This window comes from Cuculus canorus, chromosome 11 (assembly GCF_017976375.1).
Source record: "Cuculus canorus isolate bCucCan1 chromosome 11, bCucCan1.pri, whole genome shotgun sequence".
Taxonomy (NCBI): Eukaryota; Metazoa; Chordata; class Aves; order Cuculiformes; family Cuculidae; genus Cuculus; species Cuculus canorus.
In genome coordinates this window covers 13,984,689-14,007,134 of record NC_071411.1, presented here as the reverse complement: position 1 = coordinate 14,007,134, position 22,446 = coordinate 13,984,689, and the positions used below count along the sequence as shown (strand labels likewise).

Below are 22,446 nucleotides of genomic sequence, written 5' to 3'. Positions count from 1 at the left end.
TTTGGAAGGTACAATACGAACAAAGTAAGAAGTCAACGTGGTAGAACACCTCAGAAATAGAAAGAAAAATCAGAGCACCATGTGCCTGTTTCAGTGCCAACTGGTATTTCCAGGATAAACTTCCTGAACCCGTTAACTGAAAGAGTACGAGGTTTTTGGAGGGGTTCTGAGATTAAATTAACTACTGCACATCAGCTTCACCATCTCATAAAGACTTCCAGAGCATTCAGCGCAACACGATCACAGAGACCTGACAGCTAAAGCTTTCAGAAATCCACACCATTCCTATACTGAGCAAAAAGCTGACTCCTTTCAGATGACAAGAGACACCAGATCAACATCTCAAAAAGGGAGTTGTTCTCGTGGCATCTTTAGTTTCAGCCATTTCCCTTCTCGTTCCCTAAATACTCCTCCAACATTCCTACTCCTATTGAAAGCAGGTAAATCTCCATCCAAAACACAGAAAACCGTCTACCTCAAACTACAGTCAGAACGTTTCTGGCTGCCCGCGCATCTCCAAGAGGTCTTCCATACATCAGCAACAAAAAAGCACCAAACAACAAAAAGATTCAGGTCGCTGCCACATCCACAAAACATGTCTTCCAGCTCTAATTAAGCGCTTGAAAGAGAATTTTTAAAATCCACAAGGCTTCTGAATAGGCACAGAAGGGACTGCACCGCAGGGAAAGGGGGTGCAACCAGGCGATATCCAGGCAACGGCGGAAAAAATCAACAAGTCGGCGCAGCCCAGCACGGAGAGAAAGCCGTCGAGAAAGCCGCAGACGTACCTGGTGGAGGTGCCTTTCCTGACATCGCAGATGCTGCATTTGAAGGCTTCGGCGCTGTTCCTGAAGGTGCACACGCTACAATCCCAAAAGCCTTCGTCGGCTGCAGGTTTGGCTTGCCTTTTCGGCCTTGAGGAGGGGGAGGGAGAGGGGAATCGTGTGTACGTGTGTTTGGGGAGGAGGAGAGAGGCGGCGGGAGGAGGAGGAGGAGAGAAAGAAAACACACACATGAGAAACCATGTTGCAGAGCCCCGAACCCGGCGCGGGGCTCCCCCCGCCGCTGCCCCCGCCGCCCGGGAACGGCCCGCACGCACCCACCGCGCCGGGACCACGGCGGCCAAGCCGGGCCGGGCCGAGCCGAGCGTAGCCGAGCCGAGCCGAACCGTGACCAACGGCGCCGGGCTGAGCCGAGGCGAGCCCAACCGGGCCGGGCTCAGCCGTGCTGAGTCGAGTGCAACCGGGCCGAGCCGAACCCAACCGAACTGAACCGGGCCATGCCGAGCCGTGGCGCCCGCCTCGTCCGTCGCCCCCCTTCCCCTTCGGAGAGGGTGGGCGAGTTTGCAGGCTGGGAGGCGCTTTCCCTCCTCCTCCACCTTGTTAAACCTCCCTTTGTCTGGGAGCAGCGAGTGCGCGGAGCGGGAGGTGCGGGGCCGCCATGGCCGCTCTGGCTCCAGCCCGGCCCTGGCACGGCGGCCCCGCTCCCCCCGCTCCGCTCTCCCTCCATCTTAGCGGCCTCTCCCCCCGCCCCCGCGTTACCTGCCGCGCGCTCCCCCCCCCCCCCAGCGCTCCCTCCATCTTGGAGCCCCCGCGCCGCCGCCCCCGCGGCCCCTCCGCACCGGGGCGGCCCCGCCGCGCTCCCTCCATCTTAGGTGCCTCTCTCTCTCGCTCTCTCCCCGCCGCCGCCCCCCCCCGGACCCCCGCTCACCTGGTCGGGCTCTTCTTGTCGCCCATGACCATGGATGGCGGCGGCCGCCCCTGCCCTGCGCACAAAGAAAGAGGCGAAGGGGAGGGGACGCGGCTGCCTCCGTCCAGCAGGCTCCGGCGGCTCCGCACCCGCCGCTGCTGCCAGGCTCCGCTCCAGACCAGCAGCGCAGCGCAGCCCGGCGCCCGCCCTCCTTCCCTCTCCCTCCTCCTCCCCGCGCCGCTCCGGCGGGCGGAGCCAATGGGGGCGGCCCCGCCGACAGGAGGGCGGGCGGCGCCCCCCGCCCCGGCAGCCACCGGCCCCCCCGTGCTCGCCCCCCCCCCCCAGCGCCGCGGGGCTCCGAGCCGGAGGGACCGGCGGATGCCCGCGCCTTCCCGGGCGCCTCGGCTGCTGCCCTTAAGAATTCCGCCTCGGGTCAGGTTACCGGCACCTACAGAGCTGAAAGTGCCTTCGAGAAACGTTCCCATCAATCTCTCGGTGATCCGCCAAAAGCACAAGCTCTGGTTCCGCAGGGCTCCCGAGCTCTGGTTCGGCAGCGCTCCCGAGCTCTGGTTCCGCAGGGCTCCGAGCTCTGGTTCGGCAGCGCTCCTGAGCTCTGGTTCGGCAGGGCTCCGAGCTCTGGTTCCGCAGGGCTCCGAGCTCTGGTTCCGCAGGGCTCCCGAGCTCTGGTTCCGCAGGGCTCCCGAGCTCTGGTTCCGCAGGGCTCCGAGCTCTGGTTCCGCAGGGCTCCGGAGCTCTGGTTCCGCAGGGCTCCGGAGCTCTGGTTCCGCAGGGCTCCGAGCTCTGGTTCCGCAGGGCTCCGAGCTCTGGTTCCGCAGGGCTCCTGAGCTCTGGTTCGGCAGGGCTCCCGAGCTCTGGTTCCGCAGGGCTCCCGAGCTCTGGTTCCGCAGGGCTCCGAGCTCTGGTTCCGCAGGGCTCCGAGCTCTGGTTCGGCAGGGCTCCGAGCTCTGGTTCCGCAGGGCTCCCGAGCTCTGGTTCCGCAGGGCTCCCGAGCTCTGGTTCCGCAGGGCTCCGAGCTCTGGTTCCGCAGGGCTCCGGAGCTCTGGTTCCGCAGGGCTCCGGAGCTCTGGTTCCGCAGGGCTCCCGAGCTCTGGTTCCGCAGGGCTCCCGAGCTCTGGTTCCGCAGGGCTCCAAGCTCTGGTTCAGCAAAATTTTTGAGATGGCAAAAAGTGGCATTTCCTAAAAGCAGCAGCGCTTGGCCCTGCTCCCTCCTGTCCCTTCGAGCCTGCAGAAGCCCTGGCGTGGCGGGCTGGATGGGGATGTGGTGAGGACAAACCCTTGCTATCTTTGCTCAGCCACTTCTCATGCAGGGCCTATCTCCAGGAGGAAATAGGGGCACAAACAGCTCAGGAAGGGCAGGTGTGATGAGCGATAGATGAAGACAAAAGTTGGTTCGACCACTCGTCCCGCACGAGTGGAAGTCTTGCGGGGCAGACGTTTCTTCACTAAGCCAAGCTAACAGCTCCCACCAGTGTAGAGCAAACTTCATCCCCAGGCAAGAAACAGGGCAGACAGAAGGGATGTCTGTGGGCTGCTCTGGGCTGCAGGGCCAGGGTGAAGACAATATGAACAGCGTTAATGTATGGCCGAGTATAAGACAGAAATAAAGAAAACTGCTGCTTAAAAAGCAAAGCGATGCGAGTGGCTTAAGGCAGGATACGCTTCTACCATGAGAGGAGCAAAGCATAACTGTGTCCTGCACTTTAAAGCTTGACTGATCTGAACTCATGAGCCACAGAGATTTTTTTTTTCCCCCTCCACTGATGCCCATTTTGGCAGTCAAATCAGGCTGACAGTGTCACTTCTCCCTACTTAATAGCTGCTTGTAACCCACTTGCTCTACCCAGCCCCACACAGGTAATTTAACCCTTGCTGGCACCTTTGCCAACCGATTTAACTGCAATTTCTGCAAAGCCTTCCAATGACTTTTATACGCCACACGAGTTCCCAAACAATACAGCAAGAAGTAGACATACTCCAAGGGCAGAGTTAAGACTATGCAATTATCACATGTAGGAAGTGTCATTTTCCCATTGCATCTGCTGTTTTCCAAACATTTTTGCTCTTTTAGATTAAAGCAGTAACGTTTGCTTTGGGAATCTGTGTGGGAACAGCAACTCAGCAGTGCTCACAGGGTATGGTAAGCACCAAGTCCTGGTACACAATCAGTAACAGAACTTCATGGCAATGATCTTTATGGGGTCAACAAGAATACCACGTTTGCAGACAAAGTCAACAGACAACCCAAGAAGCACAAAAGGGTGTAAAGCTCTGAAGTTTTGTCTTGGGAGGAGATCTAAACACAGTCTGACTCCTGTTTTCTTCTTCCTTTAGCTCCTAATTGCTGCATTAAGCCGAGTGACAGCCACCACAGGCACAAAGTAAGTTATTGTGGAAACATCAAGGAGCTACGGCCCATTTTTAGAAAGCAATTTATCTCCTCAAAAAGTTTCAGGTTTACTGTTTTCTTTTCACAGCAAAAGTTGTTTTCTTTCCAGAAACCTACTATATCCTTTATTATCAATTCCCCTGGAAACCTTCCTTCCTCAGCAAACAGCACTTTGAAAGTCACGTGCTAGAAGCTTGGCAACCCAAGTACAGCGTGACTTCACTCAGTCACGTACATATACTGGGAGGTGATCATTCCCAATTTGTTAAACACCCTCCAAGCTGCAGCTGGTTGTCTCTGTCTTCACAGACAGTTCCTGGAGGATGTCCACGGCTGCTGGTGGGTTCATGCACTGATTCAGCCAGAGCTTTTGGCATGCTGCATCCTGCAGGCAGCCTTTTCCTCTTGACCTTTCAAGACACTGGCACACCAAGACAGGAACCTTTTGACAGAAATCAGGGCTGAAAATACAGTCAAATTAAATTAGAAGTGCCTTGATGGGGTATTTCTTTCACACCATGGTGTTAGCACAGTGAATATCCTGCTGCTCTCAAAATTCACCAAGGTGGCATGGGCAGTGCACCCCACTGAGCGTTTGGGGATTTTTAATTGCATTTGGACTTTCATGTGCTTGCAAAAGAGCCTTGGGCAATTCATTTAGCACTTCTCATTAACTCCAGCAGTCTGGACTTGAAAAGTGAAAGGAGTAAATTTCTAGGCTTATAAGTGAATATCTGATACCAGGTTTGAAATCAAACTCCTTCCAGCTAGATGTTTTGGACTTCACAGTGCTGTTCAGTTGGTGGTAAATCCAGCCAAAAAAATTCCCACCCTTACCTCCAGAAGATGCTGCTTTCTCAGCAGTGCCAGCTATGTGCAACTGCTTGCTTGAGAGCACTGTCAGCTGCAAGAGGATCCTGTTAACCAGGATCCTGTTAACCTCCTTCTTTTCACCTCTCCCCCCCCCCCCTCATATTTTTAACAGCAAAAAGCCTTGTAAAGGGACACTGGTTGCAGGTGCTTCCAGGGCACAAGAGACAGCACCAGGGCAGACACACTCACACCAGCTGGGAGAGCAGAGCATGAACCTATCAAACCAACCTGGCTACCACAACCTATGCTGGGAGCTCTTAAGCAACTGCCTTTGCCAGGCCAAACTTTGGCTATGCTTGAGTACATCCTTCTTGTCAGGTATAGAGATGCTGGAATGAGACAGACTGAGCATGGTTACCCCTCTGCACCACCTCAGCATCCCTGTCCCACTCACCCAAACTGTCCCTCGCCCAGCAGCTGCTTTGCTTCAGCCACAAAAACAGGTGGGGGGCAAAACCAACAGTCTGTACCCTCCACAGAGCAGCTGGTATGGGATGGTCTGAGGGACACCCCGCTCAGTTAGTAGCCTCTTCAGTGCAGTGAGACCTCGGAAACCTGGAGTGCAGAGAGCACAGGGATAATTCTCTGCACCTAGACCATGAGTATAAATTGTTTTAAAAATGAACTGGGATACTACATGCCAAAGTCAGTATTTGTGCATAGGGTTTACTGCCAAATATAAATATTACCTTGGGCTTCTCAGCCCCATCGGTCACTGTGGTAAATATGCATTTTTGTAACTTTGCATCAGATGTGCGTAGCTTCTCAGAAGTGATGGCTGTCCTGAACAGCCTGAAGTCTAACCACTGCTAAACGGCTTTTCTGTGGATTTAATAAGGAATTTGTTACACAGGAGTTGGAATCAGTCTCGGGACACAGGTCTCTCTATTAGTCTAGCCAGAGCTAAAAAGATCAAAAGTGATGCTGCTGCTCTCCGGGGCAGGGAAGTTGCCTACCGCCACACGATTAGCACCTTTTAGTAGAAGTGGATGGAAAGGGAAATTACCAATTAAGGGTAGAAATGGTGAACCAGTTACGCTACTGCACCTTAACAGTCAGCATTCATATTTCTGTGTCCTGCTGAAGGGGATTAAATGTGTTTGGCCTCCCAAAGAAGACATCAAGGAGAAGACATCACAGGGTGGAAGAAAGAGGCTGTGTGAAAGCTGGCGGACTTCACACAAAGTAGCATAATGTTTGCCATACCATAAGAGCACCTTTGGCAAAGGAAGCAGGAGCCTGTGCTAAGAAGCCTGGAATTCTTCACCACAAAACAAAATAAACCAGAAAGCATGCATTGGCCAGAAAGACTGGTGGCCAACTAACCTCACCCTCTCTTGCTTTCAGAGCATGGTGTTAACTGTCATTGGCTTTAAGTGCCAACGGCAATGAGAAGTCGGGAGAAAACAACTTGGAATTCTCACTTAGCACTTGAGAGCATCTTTGAAACTTGGCTTGGGCTGAGTTTGTAAGCTTTTAGGGAACAACGTTGTGCTAGGATTTTATAAACACAGAACCTTATGATTGATGACCCTGGTGCACCACAGAGGTTTATCCATGCTCCAGCAAAACATACTGAATTAACAAAATGTCTCTGATTAATACAGGGATACTAAGAGACTTCACTGATAATTGTGGGAGAGAAACAAATGATAAGGAAGAGCTTACTATACAGCGTGCCATTTTCCAGACATCAGTAAAGACTCAGATGCATGCTCAGATGGGATATTTTTAGCTGAACTGGGAGCACAGGCATAGCAAAGTAGTCAAGGGATGAAGGAAGGAGAACCATGGAGCTGGGCAAAGATCATAGGCAGATTTCCTCAAAAAAACTGCCTTGGGATGAACGTTACTTGAGATTTTCCTTAGTGACCCCATTAGGAAAAGGAGGTATTGAGCTAATAAGCTGAAGATGAGAAGCAGCACATTGGAAGAAGAGAATAACTTTGAGACAGAGCAAAATGCAAATGGAATGAAATACAGTGTTAGCAACTTAGGTGGCTGAGTATACTTGTAATAAAACTTTCTGACTTGGAGATGAAGCTTGTTGGTTTGGTGCACAGGAGAGAAGACCTACCCTAGGCGTTTTGTGTGCCACTGGTGTGACTTAGTTCCTGAAAAGGCCAGTGTCAAGCAGAGGGTATCAGGAGAAGTACCAACAAAAAGAGACAGGGAAACATATAGAGGCACTGTACAGTGCACAGGTAAGATCTTGTTGGAATTACCGTTCTCCAGATGATTCTCCAGTTCAAGAAAAATACACAATCAATCTGGGACAAGCATAGAGAAGAGTTTCTAGGATGGGCGTAGGAACAGAAAGCCTATTTTATCAGAGAAGTCTCTATAAATTCAACTTGCTCAGCCTAGGGAAACAAAGGCTGGGAGAGGATATGACACTGGGGAAGGAGGCAGCACATCGCAGCAATAAAAGACCTCACAGACAAGAAAGAAGAGCATAACTGATTTATGCTGGACATGTAGGCTGGAAACTAGACATCTGTTTCTAACCTTCAGAGGAGCAAGGAACAGAAACTGCCTCACAACAGGAGGAGGAAAGGCAGTCAGTGTAAAGATGGACCTTGATCGCTTACAGAAGGAATCACACGGTGAAGCAACTCAAGCCCCTGCGATGCCACCGAGGTCTGAACCTACTGCTCTCAGAGTCCTGTCTCTCCCTCTTCACACACATACACCAAATAATCTCACCTGACTTGTTTCCAACCAACAGATTTCAGTAGATGCTCTCTCAAGGGAAGGTGAGAAGTACAGGGAGAAGAAAACACTTATCCAGCTTTTGTGCCTAGAAATAGTTTTATCAAACACCCAGGGATTTCCAATTTGCTTCTAAACTCGGCATGTGTATATTTCTTCCAAGAAAACTTAAGACTTCCTCTATGCAGTGGAATAAGGGTATTTTTAAAGTTTTCTTTCTTTTTTTTTTTTTTTAATATAATCTATTTATAGATAGTCTTTCATGGGTTCTTTGAAAAATAGTTTAGAACTGAATTAGCAAGCGATCCAGTGCTGACTATCAGGAACTTCAAACAGCAAGCCAAAAACTTTCTATCAGAAACAGCCTGCTGAAGAAAACGTAGAAGAAAAAGGATCTGAAAGATGAGGAGCAGTATGCAAGCAACAGCCAGTGCCAAGAATCTCCAGGGTCTGCAAACCCTTAAAATGCCAGACAGACAGGAGTAGAAAAGAGCCTGAAAAGGTAGAGAAGCATAAAAACTCCATGTGCAACAGCGTTAAATAAAAAAACCCTCAGCTGAGTATAAAAGAAAGCCAACAAAAACTAGAGGCTCTAGCTAAGCATCCTGCACACTGTATTCTACAGATAGCAAAGGCTGTGCAATTTAAATCTGTAATCCCTTCCCAAGCAAAGAGGCTTTTGCAATAGCGCAATCTGGATGTCACCAGCATATGAATAGGCATCTTGGGACTGTTCTGGAGAGCAGAGGTCAAAGTTTAGTGATGTATGTAGTTGTCTCTCTAATGGGTCTTATTGATTATTATCCATAGAAACAAGCGATGACTCCAAATCTGCCTCCCCCTTTATACTAGATGCTGGCAACCAAGAAAAAGCACCTTGAGCTTCTAGCCTCATGCAGTTTGTAGAACATTGAAGCCTGCCACAAGGAAAGATGCAATGCTGCTGAATAGAGTAAACAGGGCAAGTGGAAAATGGTAAATAGATCTGTGTAACAGCTGCCTAGCAATGATACATGGGAGCACAGTATCAAAAATAATACCAAATAAAATTAAAAAAAATAAATTAGGATAACATGAAGGGTGGTGAAGGAAAAGAGGAAGTCAACATTGCTATTCAATTATTGATAAGTTGTCTGTTGTAGAAGGGAATTAAATGTCCCAATACAGATAAAAGCCAAATGCACGCTTGTCCAACCACAGGTATTCTAGGAAGGTATCTTAAATATAGTGAAATTGCTATATCTGTGATACAAAATGGTGGTAATAGGTTGTTATCTTCACAGCAGAAGCACAATTCCGCTGTGACAACTTCAGCAGGAGAGAAAAAATAGATAAAGCACCAGAAGGACTGGACTAAAAGTACCAATCACATTTTTTCCTGTTCTCGTGAGCACTGGTGTGGCAGTCAACCAGCATGGTCATGTGAGCAGAGCCATCTCTGGTAGGGCACTAGGAACCCCCTTGGTGGGGAGACTAAGCTGATAAAGAAGCAAGGATGAGGGTGATTATCAGACCTAGTCAAACTTCCAGAGTTTGCAAGACAGAGCTAGAAAAAGCAGGCTCACTCTTGAGACTAGTACTTCTGTCTGCTGCTAGAAACTAGAAGCAGAAAAAAAACAAACCAATCCTGTTTACAATATTTCAGCATCTCAGAAGACGTCCCATTTGGGTTCAGGGCTAGGAACCACCCTAGGCGGCAGGGCTCTCTAGGGAGATGTTTGTCCACCTTTATAAGGAGACACAAGGCCATTAATGCTGGCCCTAAAGATGTGCTGCCTGAGAGCTGGCTGTCTCCTCTGTCCATCCTTATACTCACCCATCTCATAGCTTACAGGCTGAGAGGGACAGGAGGTCGGCAGCGCTGCTGGGCTCCCCTGGGCAGCCAGGGACCTAACGCTGACTGGTCAGCAACAGCATTTCCCACTGGTGCCAGAACCAGCTCCTGGGTTGCTCCTCACACACCCATGGCATGCAGGAATACAGCACATGTGAGAGCTTCCCTACAAGAGCTCTGTTCGCCCACTCCTGCTGCCTCGTAGCAAGTCCTCCATGTAGAGCAGAGATGAAGCAAAGCTTGCTGCCCATCGGAGGACCACACAGGTGACCCCTGCTCCTGGCTCTGTGGGACATGCAGCTTGCTAGCACAGGTTATATAAACCCACTTAACTACCTGCACATCCTTACATTGTAAAAAAACAGGTCTGCACACCTGAAAACCAAGAAAAGCATGTGAATATAAAGTGAAGTATGGATTGTGTTATCAATATTGAGGCCATAGCACAAACAAGATCACAGCAGTAACTGCAATTACACTGGTGAAACTGTGACAATATGATTTCAGGCCCTGCCAAGGATGTTCTTATTCAATACACAGCTAAGTCATAGAACAGCAACAAGCCTGCCACACACTCAATCTTGTTACAGATGCTGCAAATTTGGCTTGCTCTGGGGTGTGTGAAGGGACCAGCTCCAGGCAATCAGAGATGCTGTGCTCCGTGCAGCTTTCATTACGATCACCATCATCTGATGGGAGTGCAGCTACTCAAGACTCACCAAAACAACAAAAAGAAAAGAGCCTCTTCTCTAGTAAAGTACAGCTGAATTCCCTTCCTCACATTCCCTTAACAGATGTCACTTAAAAAGCATGAATGGCTGCAGCTCTGTGCCTGACTCGCAGCTTTCACACATGCTGCAGAACTGGCCTACCACTTCTGAACCCAATTGTGGAAGGTGTTGCTTTAAAAAAAGAGGAAAAAAAAAACCAAAAACCTTAAGCATTTAGTAGTAAACTCCTTCAAAAGAATACTTGCTTCAAGCAAAGAACTTGCTTCATTTGCCAAGTTTCAACTAAATGTGAATTTTCACAATGCTGTAATAAACACCTCAATATGGGGGCTTCAAAATGAGAATGCCGAGACAACTTTGCTCCAAGCAGTTCAAAAGTATATATAAAATATATAACTTGCTTTTTTTTAAAGAAAAATCAAACTACCCAAAGGAGACATTTTATGATGCTTCAGTTTTATATACATATATATAATATAAAAATTAAATAAATTAAAAAAACCCAACAAAAACAAAACACAGAGAAAGCAAAATGAAAAGCTGTGGATTCATCTGTTGCCCACCATCACAGTCATACAGGAGGGTGTAGGCAGCAGCACAGAACTCTTCCCAGAACCAGGTCACAGGTCTGGATGCTATTGCAGCAGATTAACCTGAGAGCACTACAGGAAGGAAGAATTTCCAGGAGGGAGAAACAGTCTACTGCAGAAATGCTCTTGCAGAACCTACCTGGCCATTTTACCTTCTCTAGAATCCACCCAGGGCTCCCGTGGACTCTGTGACACACAGATGAGCTGAGCCCAATGCCCCCTTCCCTGAGCACCGCAACAAGTAGTGCCTGCCACAGCTGTAGGTGTTGGAGTGGATCCAGCGAGGCTTTCCAGCAACTGATAGTGATGGCCATCAAATATTCCTTGGACTGGAAGAGTCTAAATCCTCGACTGCTCAGATATTGAATGGCATTTCTTGTGTTTAGGCTGGTGCATGAGGTGGAATCCCGTGAAAGCAGAGCTCTGGGTGTGAAGCATGAGCACATTGATCTTTTCTCAGGACCAATTCTGGCTGCCTGCTTTGCAGACAGCTGCTGATTTGCTTTGGAACATACAAAAATGCCCTTAAATCCAATTTAAGCATTAAGGGAAAAAAAAAAAAACCAAGAGTGCCGTATGGTAGCTTAGCAGCCCCAAAGGCTTCCACGGTTCCTGAGGGGACAGCAGTGCTGCCATCACCAGTCCAAAAGAGTGCCACGGTGCTGCCAGCTACAGCATCCCTGTAGAGCTGAGCGGGGAAACTGCTGTCAGGAGGACTGATGGCCTGAGCTTGGGTTCAGTTCTGCCCAGCTCCCTCATGCCATCATGCATAGGACAGACTGGGAAAGCTGAAGCGAGAAAACAACCTGCATTTCTGCAAGGGAAGAGGCTGTGTTTAGGACCAAAGCCATGAGTGAGCTAAACTTGTCCAAACTAAGGTGGGGGGAAGATATTTACATTGCTTCTACAGCCTTGGAGCAATATGTTTTCATAGGATCAATTTGAATATAACAGGTTGCTGTATTCAGAGCTAAAATTGATCTTACACCAAGAGAATGGACTACAGCAGTTAAGAGCTTGCTGCACTCATGGCTAAAAATTAATCTTGCACTGTGAGCTGCTTTTTCTACTCTCCAACTGGCCACCTTGCTTTCATTCAAGGAAAGCCCAAGTAAAAATGTAAAACTGTTTCCAGGTGGTTTTCGTTAAAGCAAACAAAAACCATGGATTGTGTCAGTGCCTGGTACATGGCAGAAGGTGGAGCGTTAGCCAGAAAGAGAGAACCACTGCTGCTGAGATACAGCCACTGGCCTAATTAGGTGGAATAGCTATTAGCAATTCCACCTAATTAGATAATTAGATTAATTATCTAATTAAATGAGATTGTTGTTAGACAAAGGCAGGTAGAGCCTCAGAGGTGATAAGAAAGATATCAGGGCAAGGTTACTCTGTGATTTATATTGATTTCTTTAACAGTTCAGGAACTCCCCTGGTTCCCACATTTATTTACCTTAGTCTTGCTCCTCCAGGGTTGTTTTAAAGTGATTAAGGCAGGGAAGTGGGGGGTAGGGGCACATACTATTTTTTTTTTTAATAAAACCCAGAAAATTTCACTGTAAGTTCCCCCCATGCTATTGAAAAGTCATGAATCAGTGGAGGGGAGCAACCAGACTGGGCAGACGAGCACTGCCTGTGTCCCCCCCAAATCTTGTGCTTGGATTCTGCCGCACGTCTTCCACACAGACCTTTTTCGCTACCCAGGTTGTTTGTCTTTGGGGAGGGAGATGACACATGAACTAATGATGCACCGGCACCAAACGGTATCTGTGGTGCTGGCAGATTGTTCTCCATCACTTGTTCTTTGCTAGCAGCACTGGTGGGAACCACAAGCCAATTAATGAGGCCTCGTTGTGGTAGATGCGGCGTAAAAGTAGCATTAGAACATCCTGCCCCAGAGACCCGCCAGTCCTAAATACCCAAGGGTTAGCACAAAGCAGGTTTGCAAGTTTAATAAGCCAAGTCCTTCTCACTCAGGCGTGAAGCTAATATTATGCCAGACAGGCCCGGGTGGCGGAGGCACAGCCGGAGCCGCTGCCTTCCACCATTTCAGCCACCTGCTTTGAATTTCACTGTGATGGAGTCAGGCCCAGATTTCGGGAGGCATAGAAGGGCGTGCAAACAGATTGACCCTGCCCTTCCCATCCTACATCTATTGTTAGATGCACCAAGGAATTTAACCCACTTTGGGAGTTTCTGGTGGTTTTCACATTCCATTTGTCCTTTGACTAATGTTTTGTGCTCATGTGTCACAGCCCTGGCTCTGTTCCCTGTGGAGGATGTTCAGATTGACAGAAAAATATCTAGCTGTTGTATCCCACTGTGTTCAGAGCCTCTAAGCCCTGAGTGGATCCAAGAAACTGCCCACACTGGGTCTTCAGGTGTCCTCTTCACATGCCACCTCCACATAATGTCGTCCCTTCTTCCCACGCTTCTCTCCTCCAGCCAGCCAGTTGAATTCAGACCTTACAGGTTTTGCACACTTGCTTACACCACATACACAGGTTTTGCTGACTAAGCATAATTTTTGCAGAGAGGCCTTTAACAAGAGCAGTCACAGATGAGCTCTTCCCTGAGTTTTGGAGCTTGCAGGTCTCTGCTCATCCTGCAGAGCACAAGAGCACTTAGGGACCTGGTGAGCAGGAGGTCCTCAGTTAAGGGTCAGCTCTCTTGCTCACCTCCCCTCACAAATCAGGAATCCTCACAAATCAGCCATATAGCAGAAGAAAATGGTTTACAAACCTTGTCAAGAGCTCAGAGGTGACTTATCGTTTATCTTCTCTAGCTTTGGTTGGTCCCACAGCTAAACCAGCCCCTTCCTACTACAAATGTCTCACCATCACATCCCCTAATTTCTCTGCATCTCGGAGGTTTCTCTTTCTTATGCCCTCATAACAGCCACCTTCTTTGTTCAGCCTTAATACCTGTATATAATAATAGCTTAATAACTTTATAATAGCTCCAGTCTCTCTCCTGACAGGTACAGAAATAAACCTGTCTTTCCTAGTTGCAGAGACTATGTTAACAGCTCCGTTATTGGTTAAACCAGAATCATTAGAATTATTAGCATTCCCTGCTTCAGCAAGTGTGCCTCGGCATCCTTTTTTAGATGCTCCACCCAGGCCTTAGCTACGACCCATGGAAGAGCTGCCGAGTATAAATATCATGCTGTTGCCTTGGGTATCATGAGGGGCTGGGCAAGCTGTGGGGCATCAAACTCCTCTCCTACCCATTGCCTCCAGTCCCCAGAGGCCACAGCTACAATCTCAGGCAGAACTTGCTCATTCCTAACGAAATCTTTATGACTCCATGTGATCCAAAGATTTGCAGGTGTAGACTAACTACATCACTGCAAGCAGCAGTGATCGGTTAAGAGTATTGGAGCGAGCGGCTTTCAAAGCCAACAGACACTTACAGAGTTTTTCCACTGTACAGAATATCAAAAAACCCTCCTATTTTGTTAAGCCATAATACTGGTAACTATGAGAAATTTTATCATTTTCAACAAACTCTCAAATCCATCTCAGGCCTCGGGGAGGGAGCTCTCTTCATCCACAGGACACACGGCCCAGCGAGGAGAAGACCAGGACCCAGCAGCCCCAGAAAGTCAACCTATGTCCAGAAAAACATCCCCCAATGCTTTTGGCGTCTTTGGAAATCTGTCACCACAGCACCGAAGCTGTCCCCCATTAGCCAGCAGGATGGAGGGAGAGCACAGGCTGAGAGGAATGAATTTAAATCATGCCCAGCAGCAGATGTCTAATCCCTATCGCAAAATCTGGCTGTTCTACTACTGTTTTCATCTGGTTCAACAAGTTTACAGAAATAGGACTGAAAGAAATCAAATGACTCAACTTCAAGCTGAAGGCTGATCATCTGCAGAATCTAGCAGCATTAACAGACTGATAACATTCAACACCAAACGGCTCGGGTGGGCAGTTATTTCATTTTCAGGGCTTGAAAAATCAAGCAGCACATCTCACTGTAGCCCCAGAATCCAACCCCAGAGGACAGTAGATCAGGGAATGATGCACAGGCAGTGCATTGACACTCAGCATAAATATCAATTTTCACACTGTGGTCAGGTTCTGTAAGTGTGCGGAATTGGTGTGACAACAGGATTTTAACAAGGTCTGGTTGTGATTAATCCCTTTCTAGGCAGGTCCTTTACACAATTCGATTCTTTGTGATCATTCAGTAGCTACTAGACTAAAACAAACTCTAAGGGACCACAGTGAATGCGTGTACAAAACTAGCCAAGGCCAGCAAACAAAGTTACTTGCTGGGAATTATTAAAACAGCACAAAAACATGTAACTGAAATGAAAAGTATATTGGAATGGGTAAGAAATATTGTATTGCAAATAATGCCATACAGGACCATACAGTAGGATGGAACCTACCTATGAAAGGGCATTGCAACACTGAAGCAAAACCCACACCTGAGCCTGGCCACCACAGTGTAGTTTGTAGTGGGCTGCTTCTGGCCACATTGCCTTCCAGCGAGGTCTCTTATCCTGGGCAGGGGCAGGAAGGAAGCAGCAGCTCCAACAGGATGAAATAAAGCAAAGGTCTGCAAATAAAATTAAATCGGTCACTCACGTTTCTGCTCTTACATCATCCATCTTCTAGTTTTTAACCCGTGACAGAGAAGATTCCCTGCTCAAAAGGCAGCTCTGCCACTGCCAAGGAAGAGGGAGAGAAAGCTTGCTTTGTAGGGAAGCAAATGCTTTCCTCCAGCCTCTCTCCATTGCTCTTTATCTGCTCACAGCTGCTCACAATCTGGCCCCGCAGATAAGGAAAGCAGCACTTTCCATCCTTCCTATTCCTCCAGCCAGTGAGGTCTGGCATCTCCACATTTTCTGGAGCTGGGGACAGTAGTGCCATGTGGCAGACAAGCATGTAGCCAAGTCCTATGGCTTTGGCCAGGAGATTCCCTGGTGTGGCAGCTGGCCACAGTCACAGAGGGCATGGCGCAGCACAGCAGTGCTGGCACGTAGCTCTGCACACATCTTCTCTGACCTCACACTCCAGGAGGGTGTCAAGGGCAAGGGCTGGTCTAGTTCTCTTTATTTCCTTCCAGATCCATCCTTCCTCTTCATTTTTTTTTTGCCACCCTCTTCCTGGCTGTAGCAGGAACTTGGTATCCTCCTTATTTTCAGCTTAGCAGTACAGCTCTGTCAAGTGCATCCACTATAAAAGGGCCAAATTCATCCCAGGTGTCCATGCAGAGGCTTAACCAGAGGGGCGCTTGGGATGGATTTAGCCCATTAAACAGCGTGTTAATCATATTACTGCAGAAACCTGACGCAGTTCCCAAAGCGCAAGCCGACGAATCCTCCCGGAGCCTGACGAGCCTCAGAGCCTCTTTCCAGCATGCTAGAGGTTCTTTTATTCATTAATCATATTTGCTTAATAACCTTCTATCTCTCCAGCGAAGGGAGCTGCCAGGCTCACATAAGGTAATTGTGGGATGGCTCTTCTGGAGAGCTGCAAGTACCAGCATTTTCAGCCGGTGTGTGTGGCACAGCTCTGTAATAATTTGCCTCCCTGGCTTCAGCCGCAAGGGCACAGGGAGGGATGCAAAGCTCTGCAGGTGCTAGGTACCCTTCTGACAGTGCTTCTCCCTCAGCCTGGCAGGAAAATTTATGACAGTGAATTTATGATGCTGTAGGTCTGATCTACCTCTTGATTGACAAGCCCACGCGCAGCAGCAGCGTGTTTAGTGCAGGTAATTACTGATGATGTCAAGGAAAAAATTGCAGAGGATCCTGTACGCAGCCTGTTAATTGTACCTGTTCCTCTCACTAAAAGTTTTGATAGGTGTAATCCATCAAATATGCTTTATGCGACTTTGCAGTGGTTGAGTAAGGGCTAATTTTATTGCTTTAGAAATCGATGGGAGCAGCACTGTTGGCAGCAGAAGATCCCATTGGTATTTCCCATCTTCTATATCAGCACCCAGCATGTGAAGGGAAGGTGCCAATTCCAGAGCAAGCTTCAGTCTTCTGCTTGCTTACTCTGTGCAGTGTCTACTGTTGCTGTCCCAGATTTTTTGCTCCTGTACTCTATTCTATCAAAGCCCCCAGGATTAGCACTCTTGTTGTTACAGTATGGGTTCTCACTTTGTAGCTGAGGTTTAGGAGCTTCCCTTTGATTAGGCTCACTGAGAACCAAACTTCCTAAATATTCTGTGATTATATCACTGAAAATTTAACTGGCTCATTTTCCAAACTCTCTGCTGTCTGTGTGATGTTGATCAATCAGCCTGGGTGCACCCAGTACACCCGTTTCTATACAGCATCGCCTGGGTGTCAGTCCCAGAGCAAGGCAGATTGACACCCCACTACAATCTTCAATGTATTCTTTCCCTGCTGTTGATCAGGGAAAGGATTCCCAGCTGGCAAATACTGTGGCCAGAGCATGGAAGAAATGGTGTATTTGGTTCCGTGTTCCCATTCAGTATTGTCCACCTAACCCGCGACTAGGCTGTACCCAGCAGCTGACGCACTGTTTCTTGAAGGGCTGGAGGGGCTCAGAGGGGCTGGGCAGCACCCACGGGGATGTGGGGAACATCTGGCAGCTGCTGTTTCCTCTCTCTTCCTCCTCCCAGGCATGGAGCAGTTTCACATCAGCAGCTTCATGGATGCAGTTGAACTGCAGCCTCTGCTGATTTTAAATCGACCCCAGATGGTCCATCTCCTTCTTCCAGAGGGTGGGAAATCTGCTTCAAGTCCTGCCAACCTTGGAGGTGCTGGGGGAGGCCCCTCTGACTAGCAAGATAGAGCCTTTACCTGGTGCTCTGTGTGCTGCAAGCCCTGCACACTTCTTGTTAATCCTCACAAGATGGATGATGAACTGCATTCATTTCCAGTTTACAGATGGAAAAATGATAAACGGCAGTTACCCAGGGACACCCAGGGAATGCACATGAAGGGTGCTGCTCAGGGCGCAGCAAAATGCTCCTCTGCTCCTCCTCCTTGGCTCATCCCACAGGAACAGCACATCCCACTCTGACACAAAGCAGAAATGACACTGACGGAGTATGACGGGAACGTCAGTGCTCTTCCCAGCAATGGCACAGAGAGACCAGGGAAGGCATATGTGTCTGGAGCTGGGTCACTCTTCTCTCTGAAATGCACTACCTGAGTCCTCATTCTGGAGACAGAAAATCAGGGACCTGCTGGTACATGTGTATGGTGAGGAAGAACTTAGGAAATTCAATTTAAATGCTTTTAAAAAGCAAAGGGAAAGCAGACACCCTCCCAAGACAAGGAGACTAAAAAGTGCCTCGGCTGTTGGGAAAAGCTATAAATACAGGCAGACTGGTTCTTGTGGAGTCATGATATCATTTAATAACATTGCTGGAAGGCTAATTGCATAGTTTAAAAGCAAACTTAATAAGTAGTAGCTATGAAAATGTTAGTTCTGAAGTTCCAGGATTATAAGAAAGCAGACTAGTCTCTGCTGTATGTCAATGGCTGAATCAACGTATTAGAGCACTAATCTGCACTTGGACTAGCTGTATAAACCTGCTCAATATTTCAACACTGAGATATTTTTGCCTTGGTTCTCACAGAGAAAAATGCACTCATTTATTTCCCTGAAATAGCATATTATGATGGATGCAACTGCCAAGCTATAGCTAATGGATGTAACATGATGGAAAACATCATTATTTAGGTGTGGGAAATTGTTCTTTAGGAATCCAGTGTCTGCGGCAGACCTGTACTCCTTGAACCTCAATTCCACAATGCATTTCAGATGTGGATTTTAAGGGACTGTTTCTAATTAGTGTATCACAAAGCCCTGTCAAAATACCTTTTGGTGAATGGCAATAACGTGCGCATAGGATTTTAAATTGCATCTAGAGAGCAGCTTTAGAACTTGATGCCTAGCTGAGCAGCAAAAAGATAAATGTGGTGACCAGCCCCAGCACTCATTGTTGTTGCTGGTCCTGTGCCGCTCATCCCCCTGCACCCTCTCACAGCCTGGGGAGACAATGCAGCCAGCAGTGCAGATCAGGCTGGTATCACTACATCCGTGAGAGGCTTCTCTCAAGGGCTGTGCATCTCCCATCTCCTGCAGCATGGATACCCACAGCCCATGCTGTGGGGGTGAGATTCTGGCACTGCTAAGAGATGTTCCCAAATGCACAGGAAAATGGTAAGCTTCCCAGAGACACATGGCACAGAAGGGGGCATTTTTCTGCTCTTTCTCACAGGAAAATGAAAACGAGCAATCGAGGCATGTGAGTGCTGGGTACAGCAATGTGCCCAAGCAGCCCAGATGCTGCAGAGAAAATTCATTCTTTGGGACTTCCCTTGCTACTCAGACTGCTGGAGTTGACCTGGTGTAATGCCTGCGGAGAGCGGCTCTCTGCCCACCACCGCTCCAGAACCAGCCTGCTGAGCTTCCTTTGGCCATCATTCACAGTCCAACACCGGCTCACTGTAATGCCCCATCACACCACTCAGTTCAAGTGACACAGGCCAGAGCCCAGCAGCCCCACTCCAAATGCACTTACTTGCAGTTTACACAGCTCTTCTTTACAGTAGAGAAAACCCCTCTCTGCTCCTCCAATAAGGGCACAAGTATAAACTTTTGCAGCTGGCTCCCATCAGCCATGCAGAGGGGTGTACTTCAGGTGTTTGATAAATGTTCCCTGCTTTCTATAGATGCTTCTGCTCTCTATCAAAAAAGGCATTAAGGCTGCCTCTCCAGTCTTAGCAGAGACAGTCTTGATAGTTTCAGCTGTGTTACAGTAACATGCTTTGCTACCTCAGTGCTCATTTGTGCTCCTGGAGGTGCACAAGAAAATCCCATTGAATTCAATTTGTTCAAGGGATGGGCTTGCGAGTATTTCACGGGTGCCTTCACCAGATTTGGGAGGTGCATAGCACCTGGGTGTTTTGCAATGCAAAATCATTCTTGTGCTCAAACCAGAGGGAAGCTCCAGCTGTGGGCTGAGCCCTCCTGGTCACCTGGGCTTATAGCTGCTATCAGAGTGACCACCACACCTGGCTCTTACCAATGCTGCTGGAATGGAAAGGGCACTAGAATTATTATTCATTAGTTGATTGGGAAACTAATGATAATCAACTTGTACAAAGCCTCCATCTCTGGCAGTTGTTTGACCATCACTGTCATGTATAGAGCTCCTACTTCTCTGACCTGTCCTGAAAAGCCTGATCCACATATCACTGCAATGACCACAGCTCAAAAGAAATTAAACAGCAAAAAATCATTATTTTAGAACCCAATTATTAGATCACTAACACTATTTCTAGAACTCAATATACGTTTTTAAGCACTTGGCAGAGTCCTGACTGTTAGAGGAAAATATACCATGCTCAATCCCACAGCCTGAGGGAAGGGAGGCTGCTGCAGCTCCGTGCACCCAGCAGGCACATCCACAGGTACATGTATACAGTGTGTATACATATATACACACACATGTAAATGACTGGCCACATAGATCACAGACAGACACTCAGGACACCCACAGAAGTGGAGCCATCATCAGTAGCCTCATCCTGCTCCTCTGGCTGCGCAGGGCAGAAGTCCACTGGTGAGAATACAAGGGTGCAGGGTGGGTCATGGACCCCTCCTCCTGCCAGCAGCTAACCTGGTCCCTCATGCAAACCTCTTCAGGGAAGCCATCAAGCTGGGAACCAGCCAGATGTGAAGGCTCAGTGAGCTTGCAAGCCCCCACGTGTGGCCTTTCAAGTTATCCCTCCTCCTTAGAGCTTATACCTATTGCAAAGCCAGGCTGAGAGTGAAATTGCATTAAGCTATTCAAGGATGAGCAGGGAGCTGCAGGGAGGACTATGCCACAGCCCCTACCACCCACAGCGCATGGAAAGCCACCCATAGAGGCACTGCTCCAAGCTCAGAGCCACAGCCACCTTCCATGGGTGCAGCACCCGCACGGGGCCAGCCTGTCCCTGAGCCACAGGAATGAGGACACTCCTGCTGAGCAGTCGGCAGCACCCATCTTGGACATTATTCCTGCCACGCTTTTTGCTAGCCAGCATGCAGAGCAAGGGCCTGCCTGGGCTGAGCAGCTGCTGGAGGGTTTTGTTTGGCTTTTCTCAATCTCTCTCTCTCTCTCTTAGCTGGGAGCTTATTGTGCATTTCCAACAGCAACTGGGTGACCCAGGTGATAATTCAGCTGCCACTTGGCCTGGCACCGGCCCAACTTGGACATGTTTCAGACACCTGGCATCACACAAGGAGGAAGGGAGACAAAGGGGATCGATACCCTCTGCCCCAAAGGCAAACAAACTGCATCATTAACTCCAGCCATGGCAGAGATTTGCAAGAATGATCTGCATTTCAGTAGGTCTTATGGAGACAAACTCTTTCACATGTTTCTGCCCTTAGGGAGGTGGTTCAGCATCTCTCTGTGCCTCCTTCCCCAAGCAGAGCTTGTGGTATTTGCTCCATATCTCAGATGCCCAAGGCCAAATTCTCCAGGAGCACACATGGGGTAAGGTGACCCAGAAACCTGCAAGCCCCGACAGGATCACTTCTTGGAAGAGACAAACATTAGGTATAAAACATGTTTCTTTGCCACAACCTAAATATGACCAATGCAGATATGGTGTGCATAGAGAAAAAGCTTCATGCGTGCAGCTGCCAAAGCTTCATTTCAGCTCCAAAGCATCCTCTGTTTGAAGTGGCTAAGTGGCTGCTGGGATGCACGCACAACTCCTGTTGCTGCAGCCTGGGACCACAGGCTGGGTCTTGCTTTAGTAGAAATGAGTCTTGGTCCAGGGATCTTGTACACACACATTCTCCTCCCAAGGCTCAATTCAGGCTCAGCCTCTTCCCTCCTCCTTTTCTCCACAGCCCCTCCCAGCAATTCAAAACTCCATGATTGATGGAGATCAAGATTTAACACTTTTCTCTAAACTCGTCACTGAAAGGAATTCATCTCTAAATTTTGGAGGTGCTGGCATGCCTCTGGCTTGGTTTAGTGGGACCACCCTGGCCAGGCAATGAGCAAACCTCCCCAAATGCTGTCTCAGCACTTGCCTGCAAACAGGTCACAGCACCCTGTAAGGGGGATGCTGCTTTGTAGGACAAAATCCTCACTAGAACCAATATGTGCACTGAGCCTGTGTGTGATACAGCCATGCAAAATAATGAGCAAACCTTTTAGAAAACCACCATGAAGGTAAGGGGACGTTCTCTCTGAGCACACTTCAAATTGGTGCTGAGTGGCAGCGTCTGGAAAAGAGGGTGGCTGCTAGCCATGGCCCCCAGGGGCTAGATCTGGGCCAGCAGTGCTGCTGGCAGCCTGCTGCTGCTCCTGGGGGTTCCCATGGGCTTTCCCGCAGAGCTGTTATGCTCCTGCTGCCCTTCCCTCTCCTCTTGCTTCACCCTTGCACTGTTCTTCTAGCTGCCCAGCTTGATACTCAGCCAGAAGGGACATAAGTCACTGATAAAAGGAGAGAGTCTTTTATTTATTATTCAGCCACCTCCAGGGTTTCAGTGCCACAATGCATTACCCCACTTCCCATATACATTATTTATTTCCTGGTTCAACACAGGTAAAGCTAAAGTGAATCTGAAAGATGTTTGAAGCCCATACACAAAAGGCTAATCC

General features: G+C 48.6%; 1 protein-coding gene across 1 annotated transcript in view; it reads right to left on the bottom strand.

The window, feature by feature from the left end:
- Positions 1–1,922, bottom strand: part of RYBP (RING1 and YY1 binding protein) — a 41,590-nt gene extending 39,668 nt beyond the window's left edge. The window contains exons 1-2 of the mRNA XM_054077016.1: positions 1,711–1,922; positions 789–914 (exon numbers count right to left, since the gene is read on the bottom strand). Coding sequence (XP_053932991.1) covers positions 789–914; positions 1,711–1,742 — 158 coding nt within the window. The 5' untranslated portion in view covers positions 1,743–1,922. The remainder of the gene's footprint in view (positions 1–788; positions 915–1,710) is intronic.
- Positions 1,923–22,446: the final 20,524 nt, after the last annotated feature.